General features: G+C 58.5%; 1 protein-coding gene across 1 annotated transcript in view; it reads left to right on the top strand.

The window, feature by feature from the left end:
• The window catches only part of KCNAB2 (potassium voltage-gated channel subfamily A regulatory beta subunit 2), an 81,542-nt gene that overhangs the window by 15,690 nt on the left and 40,849 nt on the right, over window positions 1-25,003 (top strand). The window contains exons 2-3 of the mRNA XM_044913858.1: window positions 15,800-15,928; window positions 17,066-17,107. Of these exons, the coding sequence (XP_044769793.1) occupies window positions 15,852-15,928; window positions 17,066-17,107 (119 nt within the window). The 5' untranslated portion in view covers window positions 15,800-15,851. The remainder of the gene's footprint in view (window positions 1-15,799; window positions 15,929-17,065; window positions 17,108-25,003) is intronic.

The raw sequence follows: 25,003 nt of genomic DNA on the forward strand, positions 1-25,003 counted from the left end.
TGATGGAGGTGCAGGTGATAGAGGCGCAGGTAATGGAGACACAGGTGATGGAGGCGCAGGTGATGGAGGTGCAGGTGGTGGAGGCGCAGGTGGAGGTGGCGCAGGTGGAGGTGGTGCAGGTGATGGAGGTGCAGGTGATGGAGGCGCAGGTGATGGAGGCGCAGGTGATGGAGGCGCAGGTGGTGGAGGCGCAGGTGGTGGTGACGCAGGTGGAGGTGGGGCAGGTGATGGAGGCGCAGGTGGTGGAGGCGCAGGTGGAGGTGGTGCAGGTGATGGAGGTGCAGGTGATGGAGACACAGGTGATGGAGGCGCAGGTGGTGGAGGCCCAGGTGGAGGTGACGCAGGTGGAGGTGGGGCAGGTGATGGAGGCGCAGGTGGAGGTGACGCAGGTAGAGATGGGGCAGGTGATGGAGGCACAGGTGGTGGAGGCGCAGGGGGAGGTGGCAAAGTGTATGTGTGCACGTATGTGTGTACGTGGGTCTCTATGCCCATGCATGCGTGCCCTTGAGGTGCCTGCCTGTCCACGTGCTTCAGGAACCGGGCGTGGTCCTGCTGGGGGCTCTGGGCCTGGTGGACACTCGAGTCAGGCTCAGGCCGGAGATCCCGATCGGGGCCCATGCGGGCTGTAGTGGCTCACCGTGCAGCCCCTCGGAGGAGGCCACCGAGGCTGCAGGAAAGCCTGCGTCTCCCTCGGAGGAGCCGCCGCAACACCACCTGCTTGCTCCGCCTCTCACCACTCTGCTTGGCTCAGCCTCTCGGAGAGAGTGTTAACTAGAAGGAAAGCACCGCCTGTCCAGAGCTTCATGATACACTCATGCATTCAGCAAAGGCCCTGTCCCGGCATGAGAGGTTCCACAGGGAACGAGGCAGACCCAGTCCCGCCCCTGGGGGCTCAGCGTCTAGTTGGGGGGCAGTCACGAGCTCCGAAGGAAACCCATGTGCTGACGTGATGGACAGGACACTTTGGAGAGAGCTCTCCAGGACCATGTCTCTAGAGAGGTGACACTGGAGCAGGGACACAAAGGAAGAGCATCCCCGGTGGAAGGACCACACGTACAAAGGCCCTGTGGTAGAAGAGAGGAAACTGCTCCGGCCCGGGCCTGAGGCGGAGCCACAGGAGTGGAACACCATCAGCCTCTCACCTGGATGTCAGTGGGCACCTCGCAGCAGATACAGCCAGCGCCCAGCTCCAGGACTCCCCCAACCTGCTGCACGCACCGATTCCCCCAGCTCGGGACCTGGCACCTCTTCTCCAGAAACCCAGGTCACCCTGCACACACATCCACCCTCCCGCCAACCCTTGGGTCTCAACAGGCTGACTCCACCAGCCAGTGGCTGCCTCCTCCACCCCGGCCCAGGGCTCCCCAACTCGCACCTGGATCGTTCCATGGCCTCCTGACGAGAGCCCTGCCCCTGCCTTAGGCCGCTCCCCCAGTGCTCCTCAGCCCGCGGCCCAGAGACGTTGGAAAGCATAGATGAGCTCGCCTCTCAGGAGAAGGCCTTTGGTTGCCCGTCCCTGCTGGTGGCAGCACAGGGCCATGGTTCAGAGGAGGGACTCCCAGTACTGCTGCTTCCCGGGTGACTGTGGGCAGGCCAGCTCAGACGCCCAGCCTCAGTTTCCTCAGCTGGTATAGTCATAAACAGTACCACCCTCACGGGGCTGGGGGCTAGCATTGAGTGAATGAATGCGTGAAGCCCTATCTCACCCCTCAATCACCCACAGCTCTCACGGGTCACCGCGAAGCGATGCAGCCCGGGGCTGCTACTCAGGTGGCTTCTTCCACCCTCGCCACCAAGAGGACACATGGATCTCCCCGGACCCCGTCCATTCAAAGCCCAGCTTCGGGGCCGGACCCTGAAGGTGCAGCCTTCTCCCCAGGACTGGATGGGTCACTGTGTCCAGGAGAGTGAGGAGTGGCGTCTCTGTCCTGCTGTTGTCATAAGACGGAGGCTGAGGGCCGGAGCGAGAGGGCAGGCGGCCTTCCTGTGGAGCCGCTCTCCAGGTGCGTCGGCTCATCTGCACTTATGAGGCAACACAAGCAGGGTTTAAAAATACTATGCTTGTTTCATTTCAGTGCAGGAGCAAGAAAGAGAACGTACAGCCTGTATGAACAACTCGAATCAAAAATAAATGAGGCACAAAGAGTAACCAGAAATAGTACAGCATCGGAGGCAGTAGCCTGCGTCCATCGGCCAGCTGTCCCCAGCAAGCGGCATCACAGAGAGCGGCCAGGAGCACAGCTCTACATGTTTATTCCGGAACAGAGTAATCAGGCCTACGATCCGATGATGTATCAGAATTACTGGCAAAGTAAAAGCAAGACAATGACTCCGGGCACGCAGGGCCTCTGTGCATTCTCCCCTCCGCCCCTGGCACCCCCTCTGAGCAGTGGGCCAGGGCTCAGCCTGCAGGTGGCGTGAGGTCATCTCTGACCTTCCTGACACAGAATGTACCCCCAGAAGGACAGGCTCCGGCTCCCTGCAAAGCTGAGCTGCAAATGCTATAGACCTCATGAGGATCCATACTTTTGTCTTGATTTCATTACGGTGGATGTCACCTTTTTTTTTTTTTTTAATGTCACAGATCAGAGTTTTGCAAACCACTCCAGCCCACCCCCTGTTTTTGTGAACAAAGTTTTATTGGAACACAGCCGCCCGCATTCATTCACATACCATCTCTAGTTGCCTTCGCACAGCTTTGCGACAGAGACCTTCTGGCCCACAAAGCCTAAAATATTGACTCTCTGGCCCTGACCTGCCCACACTTGTGGGCTCCTGCCCTGGGTGCTTTTCATCACATGCTCAAGCACCCTAGGGAAGTATCCTGTCCACCTAAAGACAACATTGGTGATAGGGTTTTGTTTGGTGGTGTGTCTGTGCTGTCGATTTAGGGCTTTAGAGGTGTTGTTTGGAAAGGAAAAAAAAGATTCTGCAATAATTAGGTTAGGTTCTCTTAGGTGAGGAACATCATTTGGGCAGGGATATTTGCATCACACAACTAGACTCAGACCCCACCGTGAAGAGAAAACATGCAGGGCCAGGAGGGACCGTGCCCTTGGGGGGATCCCTTTCCCTGGGATGTTGTCGGGGTCAGGGCTCTGCACACCTTCTCTACAAAGGTCTGGAGAGCCAATGTTTCGGGCTTTCAGGTAATGTGGTCTCTGTCGAAACTCCCCCACTCTGCCACGTAGCGTGAAAGCAGTCGTGGACAAAGGCGCTGTGTTGAATTCATGTGTTGAAGTGCTGCCCCCTACCCAATATTTGGAGGCGGGGCCTTTGGGAGGTGATTAGGATTCGATGAGACGGTGAGGGTGGGGCCCCCTGATGGGACTGGTGCCCTTATAAGATGATGATGAGACCCCAGCAAGCTCGCTGGCTGGGAACCAGGACTCAGGCCCTCACCTGACACTGGATCTCCCACGCCTTGATCTTGGACTTCCAGCTTCCAGAACAGTGAGAAATAGATGTCTGTTGCCTCCCGTCTATGGCACCCAGAGCAGATCAAGACAACAAATGACCATAGCTCCTTGCCAATAAAACCTTATTAATGGACACTGAAATTTGAATTTCATATAATTTCTGTTCCCATGAAATATTCTTCTTTTGTTTTTCTTCCAACCACTTAAAAACATGAAAACCACTCTTAGCTCACAGGCCATGCAAACTCAGGAGATGGGCTGGTTTGGGCCCACAGACCCTTGCCAAACCCCGTCCCAGAACAAGGAGGGAGCCTCCCCCCATCCCTCGCAGCTGACTGTCAGTTCTGTGTGCCTTGTCGTTTCCCGAAGGATCTCAGCAAACAGCAAACTGAAGGATGTGACCTCGGAGTTGATGTTCCAGAAGGAGGCCACACCCAGGGTGGCTAATTAAGCGCCCAGGCTCTGAAGTCAGATCCTCAGGCATCAGATCTCTGCCCCTCCACTTACCCGCCAGCTGACTCGGGCCCAGTGTCCTCGGCAGCATGATGGAGTCACCCAGCCACCTTTAAGGTTCTGTCAGGGTTCCGTGTGATGGCCAAGTGAAGCATGTGGTGTGACGTTGGCCCAGATTGTATTTATGAAGTCAGAAGCCTCGTGGGAAAACATCAAAAGACGTGGCAGGTGAGCAAAGCCAGAGGTCTCTATGTGCCATGAGACAGAGAGACTGCCTTTCTTCGTCTCCAGGGAGCAGAAGTGGGCCCAGTGGGGAGAGTTACAAGGACACTGACTTCAAATCAACATAAAAAGGATCTTTTCCATCATTTGAGTTATCCCCGGGGGACTCATCTGCTCAGAGTTCCCCATGGGTGGAGATTTTCGACACTGACGTGGGGATCTCGCAGAGGGAACTGGTGTCTCCATCACCCTGGACCTGGGCTCTCTGCTCCCGACACTGGGAGAGTCTAGGACGAGTGAGATCAGTACTCCTGCTACACCTGGGGAACGACCCCCACCCCCCAGGGTCCTGGCCCAAAGGAACATGAGTTATATCAAAGCAGTACTTGCTCCTTAAATTGTGGAAATATCCAGAACCACTGTGAGGCTCCCACTTAACGGGAGAGTATCTTTGGTGGTCCCATGACCGGTCTGGTTCACGATCTTGTTCTCTGGTTGAGTCGTGGGGGACGGGACCTGCTGCAGGTCACCCCATTAGGGCCTTTGCAATGCCACCTCTTACCCCCTCCCCGATCCCGCCTGAGACTCCCCCTGAGCCCCCGGCATTACTCCTTCTGCTGGAAATGGAGGCAGAACTTGGTTGGCAGCCTCCGCCGTGGGGAAGAACGTAGCAGAAGACTCTATTACTTTCCATGAAGAGAGCAAACCTTTCCTGGAGGCCCCACCCCCCAGGGCTCTGCCGATGATGAAAGCTTGAGTCCCAGCCCACGCTCGCTGGGAGGTGATTCAGGAAATGGGGCTCATGAGTGGCAGTTGGGACAGTCAGCAGCCCCATCGCCATGTTTACTGATCCAGCTTGAATGTGGAGCTCAGACTCCTCGGGGCCGGAGAGGAGCCGCTCCTGGACTCAGTGGGCATGTCTAAGGCCACCCCATATTTCATAGTCACCTGCCCTCCCCGTCTGAGGTACAGGTAGGACAGACACTTGGGGCTGGGGATGAAGCTGAGGCGGGAGGGCAGCGACCCTGCATCTGGAAGCCGGCAAGCTGCAGACGTGCCCGTCATTTGAAATGTTCCACGTTTGCCTGCTGACGGGAGATCTGTGATTTAAGAATTAAGCCAGCCTTCTCAGACCCACAGGGTCACGGTGAAGGCCCGCGAGAGTCAGGCCCGTGGGGGCTGGAGGGGGCTCCAGGGCAGCAGGAGGAAAGAGCCCCGGTCCAGAGTCAGACATGCCTGGTTCCCGTCCCAGCTCGGCCACCGACAGCCCAGTGCGCTGGGGCAAGATGCCATGTTCTCATCTGTAGAAGTGCTTTTGCCTGTGGGGGTGACGGGGGAAAGGCTGGGGTGCGGCCCAGAGGGGCTCCCTTCCCCCACCCCCTCGTGGTCTCTCTTTTCCATCGTCCCTTTCTCTCTCCTGTTCACCCACCTCTCGTCACTTAGGAGATACTGAGCGCCCCAAACTGTTTACTTCTCCCTTCTCTCTCCTCTTTGCCCCATCACCCCGTCTGTGTCTTAAACCTGCTGGGGACCCATGGCGGCGCCCCCGATCTGATGCACGTGGGCCAAGCTGGCTGACTCCCGAGCCCTGTGCCCACCCCTGGGGAAGAGGGAGCCCGCTCCACTCCCCAGAACCATGGGTAAGGGGGGTGGCTGGGGCTGCAGCTCAGCACAGCGCAGGTGGCCGGCACAGGGGAGGTAGAGTGCTCCGTCCAGGTCCGCCGTTGGCCTCGCTCTCCCCCAGGTGAGGGGCCTCCCCGGGAAGGAAGGGCAGAGCAGGGAGAAGCAATAGGGAGATGGCCCCCTCCCACCTGACCTCCCAGGCCGCCCCACCCACGCCTCATGCACCGGCATCTGTCGAAACTCCCCTGCTCTGCCACGTAGCGTGAAAGCAGTTGTGGACAAAGGCGCTGTGTTGAATTCATGTGTTGAAGTGCTGCCCCCCACCCAATATTTGGCACCCGGGATAGGAGACGGGTGAGGCAGAGCCCTGCAGAGCTCAGCGCACAGCTTTGGGGTCTGCCAGCCCTGAGTTCGAATCCTAGCCATGGGCCTGACTGTTGACCCTCCGTGTCATCATCTGTACAGTGAGGAGAGCAGCAGGACCCCTCTGAGGGCTTGGGGATGACCAGATAAGGGGACACAGGTGAAAGGCCTGCAGCCCAGTGCTCGTAGAAAGCTGGGCCAAGAAGCAGGACCTCTGTAACACCACCAGGACTAGCTGCGGATCTGTCTCTCTCCCTCCCTGAGAAAGGGGCCCACTGCTTGCCCATTCTGGAGGGAGGGGCACGTCCCACGTGCTTCCCCTTCTCGCATCCCCTGCCCCCTCCCCCGAGAGGTGGCTGTACCACCAAGGTCGGGGTGTCGGGGACCTCCCTCCGGCACGCCCGGGAACGGAGGCCACACCCCAGTGCCTCGGGGGGGCCCGGGCTTGCCAGGCATCCTACCACACGCGCTGCGCCGACTTCCTGGCTGGCCCTGCGGTCCTGCGCTTCGCACACCAAAATGGCCTTGTCTCGGGAACAGGTACTGGGGTGTTTCAGGGATCCTGTTCCCTGAGTGGGTTTTGTGCTCGAGGGGGTGGGCACCCCAGCTCCCCGAGCAGGGCTTAGAGCTCCCCTGATAGCCAGGGTTCATCAGGCCAGCCCTGTCCCCGGGCCCCACGCCTGCACAAGACTGGCTGCCACTGGGAGGGGAGCCCCCCGGCTGGGCCCAGGCAGGGCCCACGTGGCCATCTGTCGCAGCAGCTCAGCCGAGCCGCTACCGGCGTCCGCCCCGCACGGGGACGCGGCTGCTGGGCAGGTGGCCAGGGTGGGGGGCATCCCGGGCTGACACCCAGTGGAGGTATCTGACCGTGGCACAGTTCCGCCGGGGGCTGCCGGTGTCTGCTTTCATCCCTGGGGCAACAAGACAGGAGCTGCCTGGAGATCAGAAGCACCATGGGGCCACCTCTGTCCCGCCGTGGGGGGGCAGGGGGAAGCACCAGCTGTCGAGCAACCCCTGCAGGCTCCTGGAGGGATCCCTGCCCATCTGCTGTCGCCTGAACCCCTGGCCAGGGACTTCCCGCCTCAGAGTGGAAAGTAGTTTCGCAGGCAGAAGTGAGGGTCCCTGCCTTAAAAATAAGTGAATGGGTCCCCACCCCTCTCTCCTGCAGAGCTGAGTGCAGGGCGAAGGGGAGGGCAGCTGGAGGACCCTGTGGAGCTCTGTCTTGGAGGGACAGCCTGCAGTCACCACTGGGGGGAGGAGGGCAGGGGTGGTCAGGGTGGGAGCTCAGGGTGGCCAGGGGCAGGCCTGCAGGCGGGACTGGAGGGCTAGAGAGCTTTGCTGAATGAATGGCCGAGGGGAGGCCTGTGGTTACAAAGATTCCGGAGCACAGAGCACTCAGGGGCTTGTTTCCTGCTTCTTGCCCTGACTAGCTGCAGTCTGAGGTCCCCTCCGCCCAGGCGCCAGGTGAGGGCCCTGTTTCACTTGTGGTTGACAGGATCAGGATGGAGCCGGAAAGCCACCGCGCCCGTGGTCCCAGCTTCCATTTCCTCGCAGGGAGGGAGGATGGCTGTTCCCAAGACTGGGGGCCTTTGGCCACGGAGCCTGGCAGACTCCCATCCAGCACTTTGCACACCCTAGACATAGCTGGGAGCCACAGCAAGGCTTCTGCTTCAGTGGGGAACCCCTCAGCCTGCAGGTGCATGAGAAGTGGGTGTGGATCTGGGTGGGCTGCATGCAGGGAGAGGCATTTCAGTGTTGCTTTAGGAAAGTTGGAATTTGGGGCCCATGATGGTTTGTTTGTTTTTTTTAATCGTGGCACTAATTAGATAGGAATGGGGCCTCTGCCTGCAAGAGTGTAGGCCTAAGCCGAGCCCCATGCTGGGTTGACCTGTTTGTACTCAGGGGACAGGCATTGGAATGTTGCTTTGGAAAGACTGAAAAATTCTAGTCTGCCATCTTTTCAAGAAATTCTTATGGGGACTCCGTGGCTTGGTCCCAATGCCTCTGCTGCTGTCCGACCACGTGATGTGCACGCTGTTTCACGTCAGGTTGGCAGGTCACCGTGCCGCTCGGTCCCCCTGGCTCAGGAGCTTGGAGGGCAGATGGCAGTTTCTCTGCAGCAGAGAGCAGGGGGTCCTGGCCACGGCATCCAGCCCATAGGAATTTTTCACTGTTCTCCCTGCCACCCAACTGAATTCGGAGCAAGATCTGATGATGCTCCTTGGGAACTGGGTTGTGGATCTCCAGACTGCCCCCCAGGGCCCCGGGCCGCCCCTGCAGTGACTGGGCCTCTCTGCTTTACTCCCCAGGGTGACCCCACAGGCAGAGCCAATACCCCGAGCGTACTCAGACTCACAGGCCTTCGGCGGTGGCACACACTCTTGCTCACAGGGGAAGAGTGGGGTTTCGTCTGGCGGCACCCTGCTTGTGGGACAGAGAGGAAGGGTGTGTTACGCAAGCACCCTTCCGGATCTGAGTGGTTTTGAGCGGTTACACCTCTTCCTGTCTCTTGGCGAGTGCTGGCTGCCGTGGCTCCTGCAGCTTCAGCCCCATAAAAGGTGGCAGTTTCGTGCCCTGTAATAGTCATAGTGGTACTTCAGGGCTTTGGCAAGAAGGAGTTCCAGCGTTCGAGAAGCAACGTGCGAAATGACGTGAGTTCAAGAGGCAGGAGCTCGCGTCCGAGCCCTGAGCCCCGAGGCTTCCGGGGAGACCACCTGCTGTCCCCCACGCCTGGCAGGGTGAGCCTCTCCTGTCTTCGTCCCCTCGGGCAGCGTGCACACTGAGTACCCGCCGTGTGCCCGCTGCTCTGGGCACTGGGACACAACTGGGGAATGAAAGAGACAAAGCTCCCTGCCCGGTGGAGCGGACATCCCCGGGGTCTCAGAGGAGATGGGGAAGGAGGAAACGTGGTGAGTAGTGCATTGCTGGTGTCTCAATAGTGACCAGCGCCGTACCTCCCCACTGCTCACGCCCACCCCCTTATTAGGATTGGCCTTTGCAGCCAAGAGAACAACATTTCTGAGCCTCGGGCCTAAAGGGCATCACAACTTCTCTCTCTCAACCCCTCCCTTGGCTGCCTTGGCATGAGAGAACCAGGTGGTGAGGAGGGGGCCCCTACTCACCTCTGTGTGTAGGAAGCCTCTAACACCTCAGCCCAGCCAACACCCTGGCTGCAACCTCAGGAGAGCCCACAGGCCAGACCTGCCCGACCAGGGCAACCCCCAATTCCTGACTTTGCAAAACCGTGTGAGAAATCCTTGTTGTCTCCCATGTAACCCATGTCACATAGGAATAGATAACTCACACAGTGTTGTAATTCTTAAGACCTCAGCTATGTGGGGACAAGCCTTCTAGAAGCTTCGAGCTTCCAGGCTGATCAGGAATTGGGATGCAGCCACAGAGGGCTCAGGAAACACAGTTCTGTCATGACACTGAGTCGTACCTGTGTGTGGCTGGTCGCATCCACAAGAGATTAGCCTTTTTCTGGGGACGTGGAAAAGAGGAGCAGCCCCTGAGAACAAAGCAGAGAGGCAGCAAGGGAAAAGCGATGTGGCAGCAAGTCTGAGGACCCTAAAAAGTGCTTTTCTGGAAGGTAAGACCACAGCTGGGAGCAGCCTGGGGCACGTCGGAACAGGGACAACTTCACTTGCCTTGTGCACATGGTGCAGATGCTGAGGAAGGAGGTATGATCAGGGACTCCCAGGCCCTGGGCCAGCACCTGCCCTCCGCCAGGGCCAGGCACAGGTAGATCCCAGCCCGTGGCTCTCACGGTGCACCCCAACCTGTGGGCACGTCGGATCTTCCCCGACTCCCGTCATCCTGTTTCGCAGATAGAGAAACTGACACTTAGGAAAAGTTTGCCCCAGGTCATACACCAGATCCGAACACAATGGGGCCTCAACTCCCTCCCTGACACTTGGAATGGTCTCCTCGGGTCACGCAACAGGGTGGGATTGTGTCATTAGACTGGCCCTGGAGGAGGACAGACACGTACATGGTGGCTCTGGCGAGGTTTTGGGTCAGAAAGTCACCCAGAGCTTGAAGTGCTAACTTCGCATCGGGAGTTTTGGCTAAATAAAGGTTCCTGCCACCCAAATGTTCTCGTGCTCCGGAAGGAACAGTGTGGAGACAGGGGAGGCCTCTTCCAGTAACCGGAAGTCCTTCTCACGACTCACCAGAGTCATATCTTCATGAGATAAGGATGACCTGCAGGTTAAAGCCAGCAGAGCGTGCTCCCAGGAGGGCAAAAGTCACCTTCCACATAACAGTCCTGGTGGCTGGCCCCACGTCCCAAGGTGGCTGGCGGTGCCCAGTCTAGGCTGGGTGGCTCTTGCGCGTGCAGCTGTCCCCTTTGGACCAGCAGGGTGGTCTGGGGCGCGTTCGTCCGTGGCCGTGGTGGAGCAAGTCTCCTGTAGCTGAGGCTGGAGCTGACACATTGTCATTGCTCATCTGGCCAAAACACGTGTGACTGTGTGAGTGTGCGTGCGTGTGTGTGCGTGTGAGCAAGTGCGTGAGTGTGAGCATGTGTGTGCATGTGAGCGTGTGACAGCATGAGTATGTGTGAGCGAGTGTGTGCAAGAGCGTGTGTGTGAGTGTGAGCATGTGTGTGACAGCATGAGTGCATGTGAGCAAGTGTGTGGAGGAGGGCATGTGTGTGAGCGAGTGGGTGTGAGCGTGTGAGTGTGAGTGGAGAAATCAGGGAGAGGGCAGAGGGAAGGCGTGCAAATGAGACAAAATACAGACAACGGGGGAATGAGATGAGAGCACACGGGTGTTCATTGCTGTGCTGATTCTTCACAACTTTAATGATATTTGGAAGTTTTCAGTATAGTAAGCTGAGGAGAAAGGCAGTGCCCACAGATGGAGCCCCTGCCTCTGAGGGGCCTGCCGTCATTGCCAGCCGCCTTTCCCATGATGACGGAGAGCTAGGATTTACCCAACATCTTCCCTCCTGAGCGCAAAACATTTTCGTGTCTTCCTTCTCTCTGTTCCCACGAGAAAGTATGGGCGGGCGTTTGTGAGCACTCCGTGCCTCAGTTTCTCCGAGGATGACTCAGGTGGCTTGCTCAGGGACCAAGTGGAAGTGCTGGGGACGGGGGACCTAGACTGTGGACTCCCAGCCTGCACCCTGAGCCAGCTGTCCCTCCTGGGCCCGGCCGGTTCTCAAGTGGTTTCTGAAGCCTTTGTCCAGAGCCGTCCCTTTTGAGCACAGGGGCAGCCCTGCCTGCCCGCCTCTCTCCCTCCGTGGTGCCTGGGATTGGTAGCATCCTGCTAGGACGTCAGCTTCTCTGGTATCGGCCGCCGGGCACATGCAGTCTCTCCTGGTTGAACTGTGGCAGCTGCAGAGGTCGGGGCTCTGGGCAGTTCAGCAGAACGCAAGGCAGGGGGCATGGGAAGCCTCCCCAGTCCCCCTCCCTCCCCTGGCAGGTGGCAAAGGTGGCAGCTCCCCAGGAGGAATGAGGTTGTCCCTCGTGAAGTGGGCACCAGAACGTGGCCAGTGCCTGAGCTGGGGAGCTGGCTGCTGGCTCAGAGGGAGCCTGACCTTCAGGAGTCCAGGAGGGCAGAGGCGAGGAGTGGGACAGATGGCTTCCTCCGGGACACCTCCCTAGTGTCCCTACTGGCAGCTCGTAGCTCCAGGTGTCCCCGTCCCTGTGGCTGCCCTGAGCACCACGCGTGGGACAGAGCATTGCACCCTCCAGAGAAGACTGGGAGAGATGCCCATAGGGCAGTTGAACAGATGAGTCTGGAGCCCAGGGGAACGACGGGGCCTGGAGGTACGACCACAGGCCTTCCGGCATAGCAGCGCAGTTCAGAGCCAGAAGACAGGTGGAAATCTGAGGAACCTCATGTAATGGAAAAGAAAAAAGGTTAGGGGCGCCTGGGTGGCTCAGCCGTTTAGCGTCTGCCTTCGGCTCAGGTCATGATCCCAGGGTCCTGGGATCGAGCCCCACATTGAGCTCCCTGCTCAGCAGGAAGCCTGCTTCTCCCTCTCCCACTCCCCCTGCTTGTGTTCCCGCTCTCACTGTCTCTCTCTCTCTCTGTCAAAAAATAAATGAAAATCTTTAAAAAAAGAAAAGAAAAAAGGTTCAAAGTCAGGTGAGCAGGGGCAGCCAAGGAGACTGAGAAGAAGCAGCAGGAAGGCAGGAAGACAAGCCAGACGGCATGGGTCCCAGCAGCCCCGCTGTCACCCCCAAACTGTGGGCACTACCGGACTTAGCAACAGTGACCTTGGCAAGAGCAGCTTCCTCCGAGCGGGGAAGGCAGAAGGGAGCATTGCAGGCAAGAAAGGACAACTCTTGAGGAATTTTCCTATGAATGGAAGGAGAGAAATGGGGCAGTTGGTGGAGAAGGAAGTGGATCCAGAGACTGTGCTTTCTGTTTTCTCAGACGAGAGAAGTAGTAAGTGGCTGTCTGCAGAGGGCAGTGCCTCATAAAGAAGGAAGAGCCAGCGCAAGAGTCGGGGTGCTCTTGAGTGGGGCCGGAGTGGGGTGTGTGCTCAGGCGGAGCGCCGTGGCCGTGGCCGTGGCCGTGGCCGGGTCGTCCAGGTGGCAGCAGCAGGGGAAGCAGGGTGTTCGGAGAGCTGATGCTGGTGGGGCGGGGTAAGCTGGTCTCTGGTTGCTTCTGTTCCATCGGTGAAGTGGAAGCAGCAAAGCCAAGAGCTGAGAGGCGCCATCTTGGAGAGTGGGGGAGAGCGGCCTTCAACTGGGCTCAGCCACCTTTGGCTGTAAAGGGAGGTAGTGCAGCAAGCCAGACCGTGTGTTAAACGCCACAGCGTGGCACAGACATGGGCACGGTTCATGCCCAAGCGGGCACGCAGCTGTTCCAGCAACACCTCATTTACGGAAACAGGCAGCAGGCTGGATCGGGTCCGTCGTTCGTAGTCTGCCCATTCCTGCTCCAGGACCAGCAGTCCTCAAAGCGTGGTCTCCGGACCAGGAACACGAGCATCCCCTGGGGGACTAGTTAGAAATGCAGATTCCTGGGCGCACCCCACATCTGTGGAGTCAGAGACTCTACGTCCCTACACCATCTCAAATTCAGACTGAGTTTGTGATTCTTGAATTCTGGAAGTTAAACAGCCCTGAGTGCCCGAGCTGGGGATTGAGACACCACCACTCAGTAGCTGGACCCAGGGAAAGCCAGAGAGGAGAGGGTGGGGGGTCGGGGGGGAGTCCACATCCGCCGATTAAGGGCACAGGCGTCCCGGCATGCTCTGGGCTGCCTGGCCCCCATCTCCTTCCACAAGACCCTGTGAGGACACCCTGCCCCCCCGGCCACCCTTCCTCCCTGATGACCTCGGGACCACTGTGTTTGGACACGGTGCCTGGTGCTCTGCGCGCCCTCGGCTGTGCCTTCCTGCCCGTGGGCAGGGCTCTGTGTTGCACAAGCAGCTACCAGCACCTGCGCACAGTAGGGCCTCAGCCGACACTGGGCACCCGTGAACCTACCACCCTCTGACTTAAGGTTAATGACTTTCGTGAGATGGTTGGGTTTCATGCCCTGTGTGACCTGGCAGAGCACACTCTAGGAGCACCTAATGGGCACAGAGGAGAGGCCCCCCCCCACCCCAAAGCTTCAGGGACTCAATGCCCCGGAGCCGTGTAACCAAACTCTTTCCGCAGGAAAGGCGCTGTGCCTCTTTCTTGCATAGATCTGGGCGGGGAGGGCGGGGTCAGGCTGGTCCATCTGGGGACAGTGACCCTGATGGAACCCCAGAGTTTGAAAGAAAAGGTGACCAAGAGGCCCCAGGGTCTGCCTGGAGCCATTCTACCAGGTGCAAATGGACAGGGCCATGCGGACAAGGGGCCCCGGGAGAGGTCAGCCTGGGTTACGGCACTGCAGCTCATGAGGAATCACCTGATGAGCCCGAAGATTGGATTCAACATCAGCCGAGGATCCACTGCTTTCTTTCAGGATTTAAGTGCACTTTTATTTCATTCTGTCATTTCTTTCTGAATGAGGTTTTTTAAAGAATAAAACTTTGGGGACCTTCACTGACCCCATCATTTCTGTCATTTCCATGAGGCTGTCACTGTAGTGACTCTGGCTTACATTTCCTCTCCCCATTTTCCCAGCATGTTCACACACGTGCGCACACCCCTCACTCAGAGGGGAGCTCAGTTATGAGCGAGACGTAACCTAAGCCCCGTGCCAGGGGGTGGAGGGCATCCAGAGGAAGCCCGCTTCCTGCCGACGGGAGGTCCTCATCCTGGAGGGAGGAAGAGTGAGGTGAACAAGCTCTCCAGGTGGGCATTCAGTGGAGAGGCCCCAGTGGGGGCAAGCGGGGCTATATTTTGAGCCCAGACCATCCCTTTGCCCATCGGCACAGAGCAAGGTAATTTTGGATCAGGGACCGTCACTCTTTTGGGAGCCAGGTATTAAATCCTGGCTGAGTTCCAAGCCCTGTTCTAGGCATAGTGGCAAAACCAGCAAAATTTCTGTCCTGGTGGAGCTTGCCCTCTGGAGAGAGTCAAGACCTCACAACTCAGGGACAGACAGCAAGAAGGTCGCTGGTGCTGACTGCATGGGATAGGCAGGGTGCCGGGAGAGAATCCCAGAGTGTGACAGTCAGGGGCAGGCTCCCCAAGGAGGCCCAACAACGAGAAGGTCTGTCGGAAGGGCATTCCAGGCAAAAGGAGCTGTAAGTGCAAAGGCCCTGCAGAAGGTGTGCACTTGGCTTGTCGGAGAAGAGAAGAAAGGGGTGCGTGACCTAATCTCCTATAGGAGCAAATGCCCCTGGCTGCCGGGTGGAAGCAGGGGGCACAGTCAGGAGGCTGACCTGGTGGTTCAGGTGACAGATGGTGGTAGCTCGGCTTGAGGGTAACGGGGAAAAGTGAATGGACGGATGTGTCTGTCATATTCATTCTCTATTGCTGCATAAAATATGACTGCAAACTTAGGGACTTAAAACACAGTTTCTGTGGGTCTGCTATGTCTGCTGCTTCAGGGCCTCACAAGCCTGCAGCCAAGATGTTTGGCCAGAGCTGTGGTCTCATTTGAAGGCTCAAATGGGGAAGGACGCTCGGAATTCCAAGTTCACACAGCTTGAAGGATTCACTTCTCTGTGGGCAGTTAGACTGAGGGCCTCCGTTCCCGGCCACACGGCCCTCTCCAGCAATGGCAGCTTGCTTCTCAGAGCCAGCAAGGGAGAGAGCCTGCTAGCAAGACAGAAGGCACGGTCTGCATCACCTGATCACGGAGGTGATATCTTGTCACCTGTGCCATGACCTGTGGGGCGGGAGCAAGTCACACCCACGGGGAGGACGTGAGTCCCAGGAGCCAGGGTTATCTGACCAGCTGCCTTCCTGAAAGCTGAACAGCGACACCAGCCAGCACTGGGCTGGGAGAGGGTGGGAAGCTGAAGCATCAAGGATGAGCCTGGGGGATGGTGGTGCCACTTCCTGGGACAGTGGAGACAGTCCAAAATTCTAAGTCCACAGATGCCCCCTGGGACCACCAGAAGAGGGCTCCCAGAACCTCAGGAAAGCAGCTGGGGAGGCAGAACGACCTTGTGAAGCATGGGGGTGGGAGACCAGGAATCTGTTACAGAGCCACTGACCCCAACCATCAGCTTTGTCTGAACCTTCATGGGTTGGTCTGTCTGTCTGATGAGGGATGTACAGATACCCAACAAACTGGGCCTTCACCGTCACAGAGCCTCCTGGGCAAACCCAACTGGTCTTTTGAACCACCACCCCTCTATTCTGCTTCTCCTCCAGAATCTTCCCTCCGTGAAGAAGAGAGCAGGTCAGGACCAGTGAGGCCGGCTCCATGTATCCGGAATCGACAACAGGCTCCCCAGCTCGACTCTCTCTGCGACAGACGGGCTCCCCCGGCATGATCTACAGGTGATCCCCTGCCCCCAACCCAGCCAGGCCACTCCCAGGCTCAGTCCTGCCTCTGAGAAGGGGTCCCCGAGGCCAGTCACCAGCCCTGGATCCAGAGGGAAGGACCAAGGGAGGCCCACAGGGCTCTGAGGTTCATGTAGGCTAGCGCTTTCTCCAAGGGAAGGAATGGAAGCTTTTAAAACCCAAGATTTTCCCAGTGGGATAGAGCCAGGATTAGACTCATCCCTGACTCTTCTGAAGGATTCCGCTGGAGGTAGCAGGCCTGGAAGTGAGGGGGGGACCCTTCCCAGCTTCTGCATCTTTCTTATACACCCCAGCTCATGTACCCCCTTAGAGGGAGGCTCAGAGCCTTGCACCGGGAGGAGGGGGTGAGGGTGGGGTGGCTAGCGGCTCACCAGGCACCCTCGCCTTCCTTCTCTGGAGGCCAGTTCCAAAGCCAGCTCTGGGTCTTTCCTTGTGGAAAGCAGCCCGGACTGAACCACGGGGAGAGCCCGCGAAGGCGTCGGTCAGCTGATAGTTGCTGCCCCATCCATGGAGCCCAGGACCCAGATGGCCGTGGCTGTCACAAAAGATGGACCTGGCAGGGGGGGGAGCCCCAGGGGCCCGTCAGCCCTTGATTCATTGGGCCTTTCCCAGTAATTGTTAGGGCCTGACCCAGAGCAAGTATCCATAGAACCCACAGGGAAAGGGGCGTGTCCCTCCTTGATCGAAGTCCTAAAAATGACCCCATGGTTCCACGCAGACTCGCCAGCATGTGGGGTGACAGGTCACTTCTTGGTTTGAGGGTTTTGTCCGGTCATTCTAAAGCGTACTTCATTAAAACCCAAACAGACTGTCACTCTGAAGTTTACCTCTTGTCTTCGCTTCCCTGCCCCTTGTGGGAATGAGGCCAGGCACCGGAGGAGCCCCCGCGTCCGGCTGGACAGACCGGGCTTCTGCCTCCATGCGCCACTGGGTGGCGCTGCCACCGAGCACTTGGTACCTGGGCGCGCATCCTCCCAGCAGCCCTGGGCAGAGTGGGGTGGGGCCGGGCTGTGGGGTGCCGCTGGTGTTTCCCGGCCTGCACCTCCCCGTGGCTAATGCCCATTGTGGACTGTCTCTCTCTCCTTTTTCTCTGTCCTCCATCGCTGTCCGCAGTACTCGGTATGGGAGCCCCAAAAGACAGCTGCAGTTTTACAGGTAACGAGCCCTTCGTTTCCCCCAAGCCCCACAGGCTGAAGGCAGGGGAGCGGGCGGGAGGGCCATGCCCATCCAGCTCGGTGGTGCCGGTGAAAATCCCCAGCTGGTGAAAATCTGGGCTTCTCTGGCGGTGCCCTCCCACACAGCATTATGTAACATCCTGATGAACACTGTGAAGTCGGGCGCACTGTCTGTGCTCGTCTCTAGAATTTGCTTTGATTGGAGCAAACGGACTTGTGATCCCTGCTTAGCTCGCACCGGGTCTACCTTAAAATCTCACACTTGTCCAGCTGCAGATGCCACAGGTCTGTTGTCCACGGGTTTGTGCTTCTTGGGTGATCCCAGTAAACGAGGTGGGGCAAACCCAACCATTCTCCCCTTCTCTTGGGTTTGAACCGATTGGAATCAAAGGGGTAATCAAAGGCCAATACGTTCTCGGGGGCATGGGGCTGCAGTGTGACCTGGGTCAGGGCTGGACCTGCTGGTGTTTTCTGGGGCATCTCCCTGTTGGTGAATCGGCACACCATGTTCTTCGGTGCAAGGCTGCACCCCACAGGGACATGGCATCGACGGGCCCTGCCTTGCAGCCCAGGCCAAGGCAGGTCAGCCAGCAAAGTCCTCCGGGGTGAGTCCCTTCCTCCTTCGGGCAGCTTACCTGTGGCGTGGGGAGGTGCGCCACAAAGACGTGTGCTTCTCGGGTAGTCTGTAACTCCAGGAATTTACTTTGACGTTTTCCTCCCGTCGGGAAAGTGTCGGGGTTAAGCAAGCCATGGGTCAGCCCCATCAGCCTCAGGACTGTGGGAACTCGGTGTGGCTCCTGGGAGCAGGGCCCTGGTGTGTGGCGTGTGCCTTGGCATTAATGCCTTGGAAGGTCTCTGTCTAGACCAGCTCCCCAGGGCTATGCCCACCTGCCAGTGCAGAGCCAGGGGCTGGTTATCGCCCATGCACAGGGAGTCTGGGGCCTTGGCTCCTGGGGTCAGCAGCCCTGCAAAACCCACATGGCTTTTCCTTCCTGCAGCCCCAGCACCTCTGAGCGTGACCGTGGGCCTGGGTCCTCGGGCTAATTTCGCCACCCCTTCAGTGCCTCCCACAGGGTCTCACTCCTTCCAGAGAGCCCTGAAGACATGACTGAAATTTCTGCTGGATAAGATTTTGCCTGAAATAGCTAGAGCTGAACTTGGGCTTGCAAATGCTTTTATGGGATGACGCGTGTGCTGTCACGCATGTATGACGGGCATCGTATGTAAGAATGTGGGTGAGACATTCGTCCCAGGAGGATTTGACCAGTGAGACCAAACATGCCCCTGAACTGAGTCCTCAGAGGCCCCGGAGGAAAAGAGTGAGACGGTTGGCGGCAGAACCGCGGCCCAGACCGCCAGTCGGAAGGGCCCCGCCGAGGGAGGTGCCCAGGAGATTGCGGGGTATCACAGAGCTAAAGCGAAAGAGGGTCCCATACCCCTTGCTGGCCCTCAGGGCCCCACAGATCCAACCTGTTGTGCACTCCCGGGGACCCTCTGTCCTGCCTCGAGGCAAACTGTTGGAGCACTGCACCCCAGATGCGCAGACCTCCGTCTGGGCCTCTCAGCCCCGCGTCCCTGATGCCCACAGGCTCCGACCGTCCCGCCCTTTGCGTCTCCAGTGTGGTTTCTTGTAATAGACACTCAGGTATCTCTTGTGGGGTCTCCGACGATGACCTCTAACGAGGTGGGATCTTCGTTTAATATCCTGGGTGCCGCTCCCAGGGGGGCGTCCTTGTCATCTGGGCACCCACACAGCCCTCAGAGGGTTAGGTCAGTCGGCGTGCGGTCCCTCCCCTCACGGGGCAGAGGTGTTCGAGGTGTGCGTCCTGCCCTCAAGCAGCTCACAGACCAGTAAGGGAGGCAAGACCCTGTATCTGTCAGCTGTTCCGGAGAATGCCATGTGACAAACAACCTGCCAACTCAGTGCCCTCCAACAAGAAGCGTGTATTTCTTGTTTCCATGAACTGTCATCCAGGCTGGGCTCCGCTGGGTTTGGCCTGAGCTGCAGGTGGGGCCCGGGTGTTCATCCCCCCGTCCTTTTCTTTCTTTCTTTCTTTTTTTAAGATTTTATTTATTTATTTGACAGATAGAGACAGCGAGAGAGGGAACACAAGCAGGGGGAGTGGGAGAGGGAGAAGCCGGCTTCCTGCTGAGCAGGGAGCCCGATGTGGGGCTCGATCCCAGGACCCTGGGATCATGACCTGAGCCGAAGGCAGACGCTTAAGGGCTGAGCCACCCAGGCGCCCCCTCCCGTCCTTTTCAACCAGAGGCTGTTCCAGGCAAAAGCGCCAGAGGAAGAACAGGCGCACATTCATGCATCTGAAGGCCCACATTTAGAAGCGGCCCACTGGCACTCCTGTTCATACTTCTGGCCAAAGTAAGTCTTGTGACCACACCAGATGTCGAAGGGCAGGAAAATATAGCCCCACCCCCATTAGGAGAACCATAGTCAGGTGATGCAGAGAGGGGTAAAGGCCATGGAACCATAACACGGTCTACCCCAGAACCCAAATAACTAATAATATCTGGAAGGCAGAACTTGTTGTGGGAGAAGTCCAGACAGCCGTTGGCATTCTGAGGAAGGAGTGAGCACCGCCCACTGTGAGTCAGGCAAGGCTTCGTGGAGGAGACAGCATGAGGGCTTTGAGGGGGCCTTGGAGGCTGGGCAGTCTTCAGCGTAGAGCCCAGGAGGAACATTCCAGTAGATGCCTGAGCCACAGCTTGGAGAGGTGCCAAGAACAAGAGGTGGTGGGGGGCGGGATGGACAGTGACAGGAGGCCAGACTATAGAGGAAGATGGAGGTCAGGTAGGGAAGGTCCTTGAGTGCCAAGCAAAGGAGCTTGGACTACATTCAGTGGGCACTGGGGAGCCGTCCATGGTGTTTGAGCAGGGCAGAGATCAGAGCTCCACTGGGGGAGGTAATAAGATGGCAGGTGGAAAGGCTGCATGCAGGGAGCTCAGGAACGATGGAGAAGGGCTGAGCCCCAGGAGCCACAGGACGAGGAGTAAAGGGAGCAGGGCAGGAGAATAGGAAGTCAGGAGCCCCGTCCTCCAGGTGACTGATGGCTGGTGCTGAGAGGGATGTGGAGTTGACAGGGGTGCAGAGCCCAGGAAAAGGAGACGGGGTGTCAGAGTATGTCAGGCTGAGGCCACCACCCAGCAGTGACATAGAGACCAGGGACCTGACACGGTGGGCTTGTGCCTTTGACAGCAACCGTCCCAGTTCCATCACTGGGGTCTTTCCTGGTAACGATTTGCTGCCGGTTCCTTAGGCTCTGCACCCCACGTCCCATTTTGTTTGCTTTCTACCGCGGGTCTGGATAGCGACTCCCCGCCCTGGTAGTGTCCACTGTTTGCACGTTTGTCATGGGAGAATCCACTCAGCCTCCATCCGGAATCCCTCCTGCTGGAAGATAGAGTCGTGCTGAGACTTCCTTGGGATCCTAGGATGACAAGGAGTGCCCCTGAGGTTGTGACCCTGGAATGGGGTCTCAGCATAGCTTCAGCCCTGAGTTCAGCCTCAAAGCATCTTCCAAAGCTGGGTCAGAATGTGTCCTGTGAGGAAGGGTCCCTGCACCCCTGCCTGGAGGGAGTGGTGGTGTGGTGTTGAAATAGCAGACATCCAGAACCTTCTGGCCAGTTATAGGTACTGACAGGATAGGATATACCAATCTGGGTCACGTCCCGGCAGAAGGGAGGAGGGACGTCCGTCTGCATTGCTGAGGGTAGGTCTTGCCAGACCCCAACCCCCTCACTGTGGGTGGTGGTCACATCCTCCACGGACCCCCGGCCCCGTACTACAGACACAGAACATGGTGGGCAGAGCTGCGAGCCCTGGGTCCTGGCCTCGAATAACCAAAGCACGGCCTGCCCCTCCCCACCTGTGGCCCATGTCTCTGGCGCTCGGGGGGGCAGTGGAGGGCTGGTGAGGGAGTGTGCCCACAGGAAGGTCCGGACCCCAGTCAGCGCCCTCCTCCCAGCCCCGCGTGCCAGGATCGGGCCTTGCCAGGCTGCACCGCAGAACTGCATTTCCCGGGCTTTTAGGGGAAGAGACGCTCGTGAATAATTCAGCCTCTCTCACTGAGCTGAAAATGCCCTAATAGACTAATGGACTCCCTGCCTCCAAACTCGACCCTCATGGGGCGCGTCTCATTCACCAATTGCTTCTGACGTCCGACAGTGACACTCCCTAATGAAAGAGCTGGTGCGGCAGATCCGTAGAGCGTCTGGTGAACCCTAGTAAACTAGACTGTGTCCTCTTTAACGAGCAGACGCCAGGAAGGCAGGTGAGTGGCCCCCTCAGCTCCAGAAGTCCCGTGGCAGCCGCCTTCTTCAGGGTTGCTGCTGGGGGAACAGCGTCCCAGGAATGGAAGTCACAGGGGGACTATATTGGGGGATGCATTTGGCTGATCTGAAATTAGACCCTCTGTATATTTTTTCAAAGCAGAAAACCTCAAAAAAAACCAAAAAAAAAGCCAGCCCTAGGTAGCTGCAAGTTGACGGGGGCGGGGTGGGGGGGGAGGGACATCCTGCCGCTTGAGCGTGCTTGCCTCCCAGACCTGCCCAGTGGGGACCGTTCCATCTTCCCGTCCTGGGGAGACCTGGACATCCAGCTCCACCTTGTTGGGTTCACCATGAAGATTCAGCATTTTGGGGGCTTCCCGCGAATGACAGCGGAGCGGGGGTGGGGGGGTGGCTGTCAGAAAGGTCTGTCTGGAAACACATGCCTTAGGGAGCCGGGGGCTGCTTGTTTGGGCCTTGGTTCGCTGACTTCTCTCGAGCAAAGGTGGTTTTGTGTTTACCCTGACGCGATGCCGTGCATTTTCGAGCCGCGCTCCGGAATGATGCAGCTTTCCCCTCGCATTCCCGCTTTCAGACACTTGGCCTGGTTTCTCTAAGATGGAGACCGATGTCACTGTTTAAAAGAGCCGTTCAGGATTCCTTCCGAACCTCACATTTCAGGCTTTGGTGGCTTTCAGTAAACAGACCACAGTTTCAGAAACTGCAGGTGGAAGGCCCTTTGGGGAGGTAGCAGTCCCAGCTGACTTCATGAGGTCAATGCCTTCCCTTCCTTTTTCCATGTCACAGTGTTCAGTGTTCGTTTACGGGAATCCCCCCGAGCCCTCTCTCCACAAGAATAGCTTTGCAAAAGGCGGGCTCCGGCGCGGGAAGAACCTGCAGGTGCCTGTAATTAGCCGTGGTTATTGAGGGAGGGGGCTGGTCTTTCTTGAGACGGGGTGGGGGGGCCAGATGGTGAGGAGGAACGTGAGGTCAGAGTCACTGCACCCTGAGCCCTGAAAAGCGAGGGGCCTGAGGCAGGAGCCCCAGCAGTGGGCCCTCTCTTCTCTTGGCAGTGCCCTCCTGGGACCCCTTCTTCCAGCTACCCAAGCCTGCTCCAGTCACCTTGGGAGGAAGCTGGGAATAAGCCCCAGCATGAGGAAGTCTGGGGGCCGGACTCTGTCCTCTCCCTCGGGCAGCCCTGCCGACCATGTCAGAGCACCTCTGTGCCTCCTGTGTCCTTCCTCCTCGGTGGGGTCTTGCCTCCCTGGAGGAGAGGAGGAACATTTCCCAGCTCCTCCTGCGTTGTGCGCCCTCGTGGGCACCAGTCCTCACCCCGCCACCCCAGCCAGGGCCACCATGCTTGTCCCCGCCCCACCTCTCTCAGAGTCCCCTGGCCCCAGCCTGTCCCAGTGTCTTGGGGACACTCACCGCAGGAGGCTCTGAGCGTCCTCCATGCTGCAGGCGACACCCACAGGCCCGCTCCCAAGGTCGCCCTGAGGTGTGCTATAAGGAAAGATCACAAGCAGAGGAGACCCCAGCCCCCACAGAGACGGCACCCTCTAAATCCTGGCTGCACCCTGCCTGCACCCATCTCATTAGGAATGCACATTCCGTGCAAGACTGGGGTCGGCTATTGATGTCTACAGTCATCCCATTCAACATTTTCTAGTGACGTTTGGTGTCGGAAGCACTCCCTTGTATCATTCACGCCCCTGCTCCCTGTGCCCGCTCCAGAGGCCCGCCCTGCCCTCGGGCCTCTGTCTCCTCCACCCCGTTTTTGTCCCCACCCCACTTATCCTAACTGGTGTCCTAACTGATGGCAGCCACTTCCCCACCCGCGGCCTGCTCCCAGCTGCACCACCAGCCCCCGCCCAGGCTTGTCTGCACAGCTGGTGCAGTCAGCCTCTGCTCGTCCCACTTCTCAGACATAGAGACTGAGCCTTGGAGCCGTCAGGGGGCCTGCATGGGTTCCACTGAGTAGGTGACAGACAGGGCTGCCCCTGGCCAGGACCTAGGTGCTTAGCCACACCGCCGTCCCAGCCCCAGGACCTTGGCTGGACTTCCAGAGCCAAACCAGACCAGGTTGCTTTTTGTGGGTAATGTCTTGAAAGCTAATGGTTATTGATCTCGGCCTGGCTGGGCCTGGCTGGGAAGGTGTGCGTCTGAAGTGGGTCCTGCTTTTCGGGAAGAACCGCCGGAGCCCCAGCCTGCCAGGCTGCTCTTCTCTGAACGGGGACCCCCGGGGACACCAGAATTGGCCCGCCTTTGCCCCACACAGGATGGGCAGCCGGCCACATGGCCATGTCTAAAGCAGCTGCCCCACACTGCCCCGCCCCTGGGTATGCTGGGGGGGGGGGGCAGCAGGCAGGGAGGGAGGGAGCTGTGCTGCTGTGTGTGGGCTTCCATGGCCCCATTCCCTAAGACAGCCCCCATCCTGGAGCCCTGGGCCCCTCCACTGCCTCCAGAATGACTCTCCTGGACATGGGAATTTTCATGCCAGGGACATCTCTACCTTCTTTAGCATCCGTCAGAGACCTTAGTCTAAACCCTTGGGGGACACCAGACGTCCTGGGCCCTGCAGGCCCCCTCCCTGTGGATCTGAGCCACGGTGAAGGGGAGTCCTGGCCCCAGAGGTGCCCACCCCGCCCCCTCAGGAGAAGGCACGCTGCTTAGAGCCTCAGGCCTGAGTCAGGGAGGTGCTGTTGACACTGCAAGGGAAGGCCGGTCTCTGCGGTGGGCACTGAGCCTCAGTGGTAAAAGCAGACGGAAAGGTCCTCGCCCTCCTGGACCTGCCTTCAGGGGATCAGATGCAACAAACAAGACGATTAGAGAAGACTCTAGCAGGTCAGGTGAGGATATGGCTGTAGAGGAAAATTACAGCAGGAAAGGGAGCTAGGAAGTGTCAGGGTAGGGGGTGGGGGAGAGCTCACCCAAGGAGGGGGCTAGCCCAGGGCACCACCTCTGCCCTCAGGGACAGAGCTGAGGCCTCTGCAGCGGCCTCACCTCCCGGGACAGCTTTCCCGGCCCCTCCCAGGGATGATGGAACTTGCTGCCCTTGGGGCTGAGGTGGGGACCGTGCTGGTTCGTCCAGCTGCCTCCAGGATCCTGCTCTGCTGCTGAAATAGCAACTCCCATCCCAACTTCTGTCCTCGGTGATGATGCTGGGGCCGCCCTGCAGGCATCCGAGCCAGGGCGGAAGGCTGTGGTCACGTGCAGGGGGGCGTCCCTGAATTGTAGGGCACCCCTGGCCCCGCGACCATGTCCTTGCTGCCCAAAGATACTGCAGGATGTGCCTACGCGGCCACAGCGCCCTCCGTGGTTCACTCACTCACGTATGTGCGTTAACACAGATGGTAGCATTCTGTGCGCACGCTTCTTCCTCTTGCCGTGTGGTCTTTTCTTTACTATTGTCTCTTAGGATTCATCACATCTCAGCCCATGCAGAGAAGCCTCCCTGAAGGCTGCACAGATCTCCATTCCAGGGATGGACTCTCATTTCCGCAACCAGTTTCCCCGCTGATGGACATCTGTGCTGTTTTCTGGTTTCCGAGAGGGTAGTCCTCGCTCAGGAGGACAATTTAGCAGCAGCTCCTCA

The sequence above is a fragment of the Neomonachus schauinslandi genome, chromosome 4 (assembly GCF_002201575.2).
Source record: "Neomonachus schauinslandi chromosome 4, ASM220157v2, whole genome shotgun sequence".
Classification (NCBI taxonomy): domain Eukaryota; kingdom Metazoa; phylum Chordata; class Mammalia; order Carnivora; family Phocidae; genus Neomonachus; species Neomonachus schauinslandi.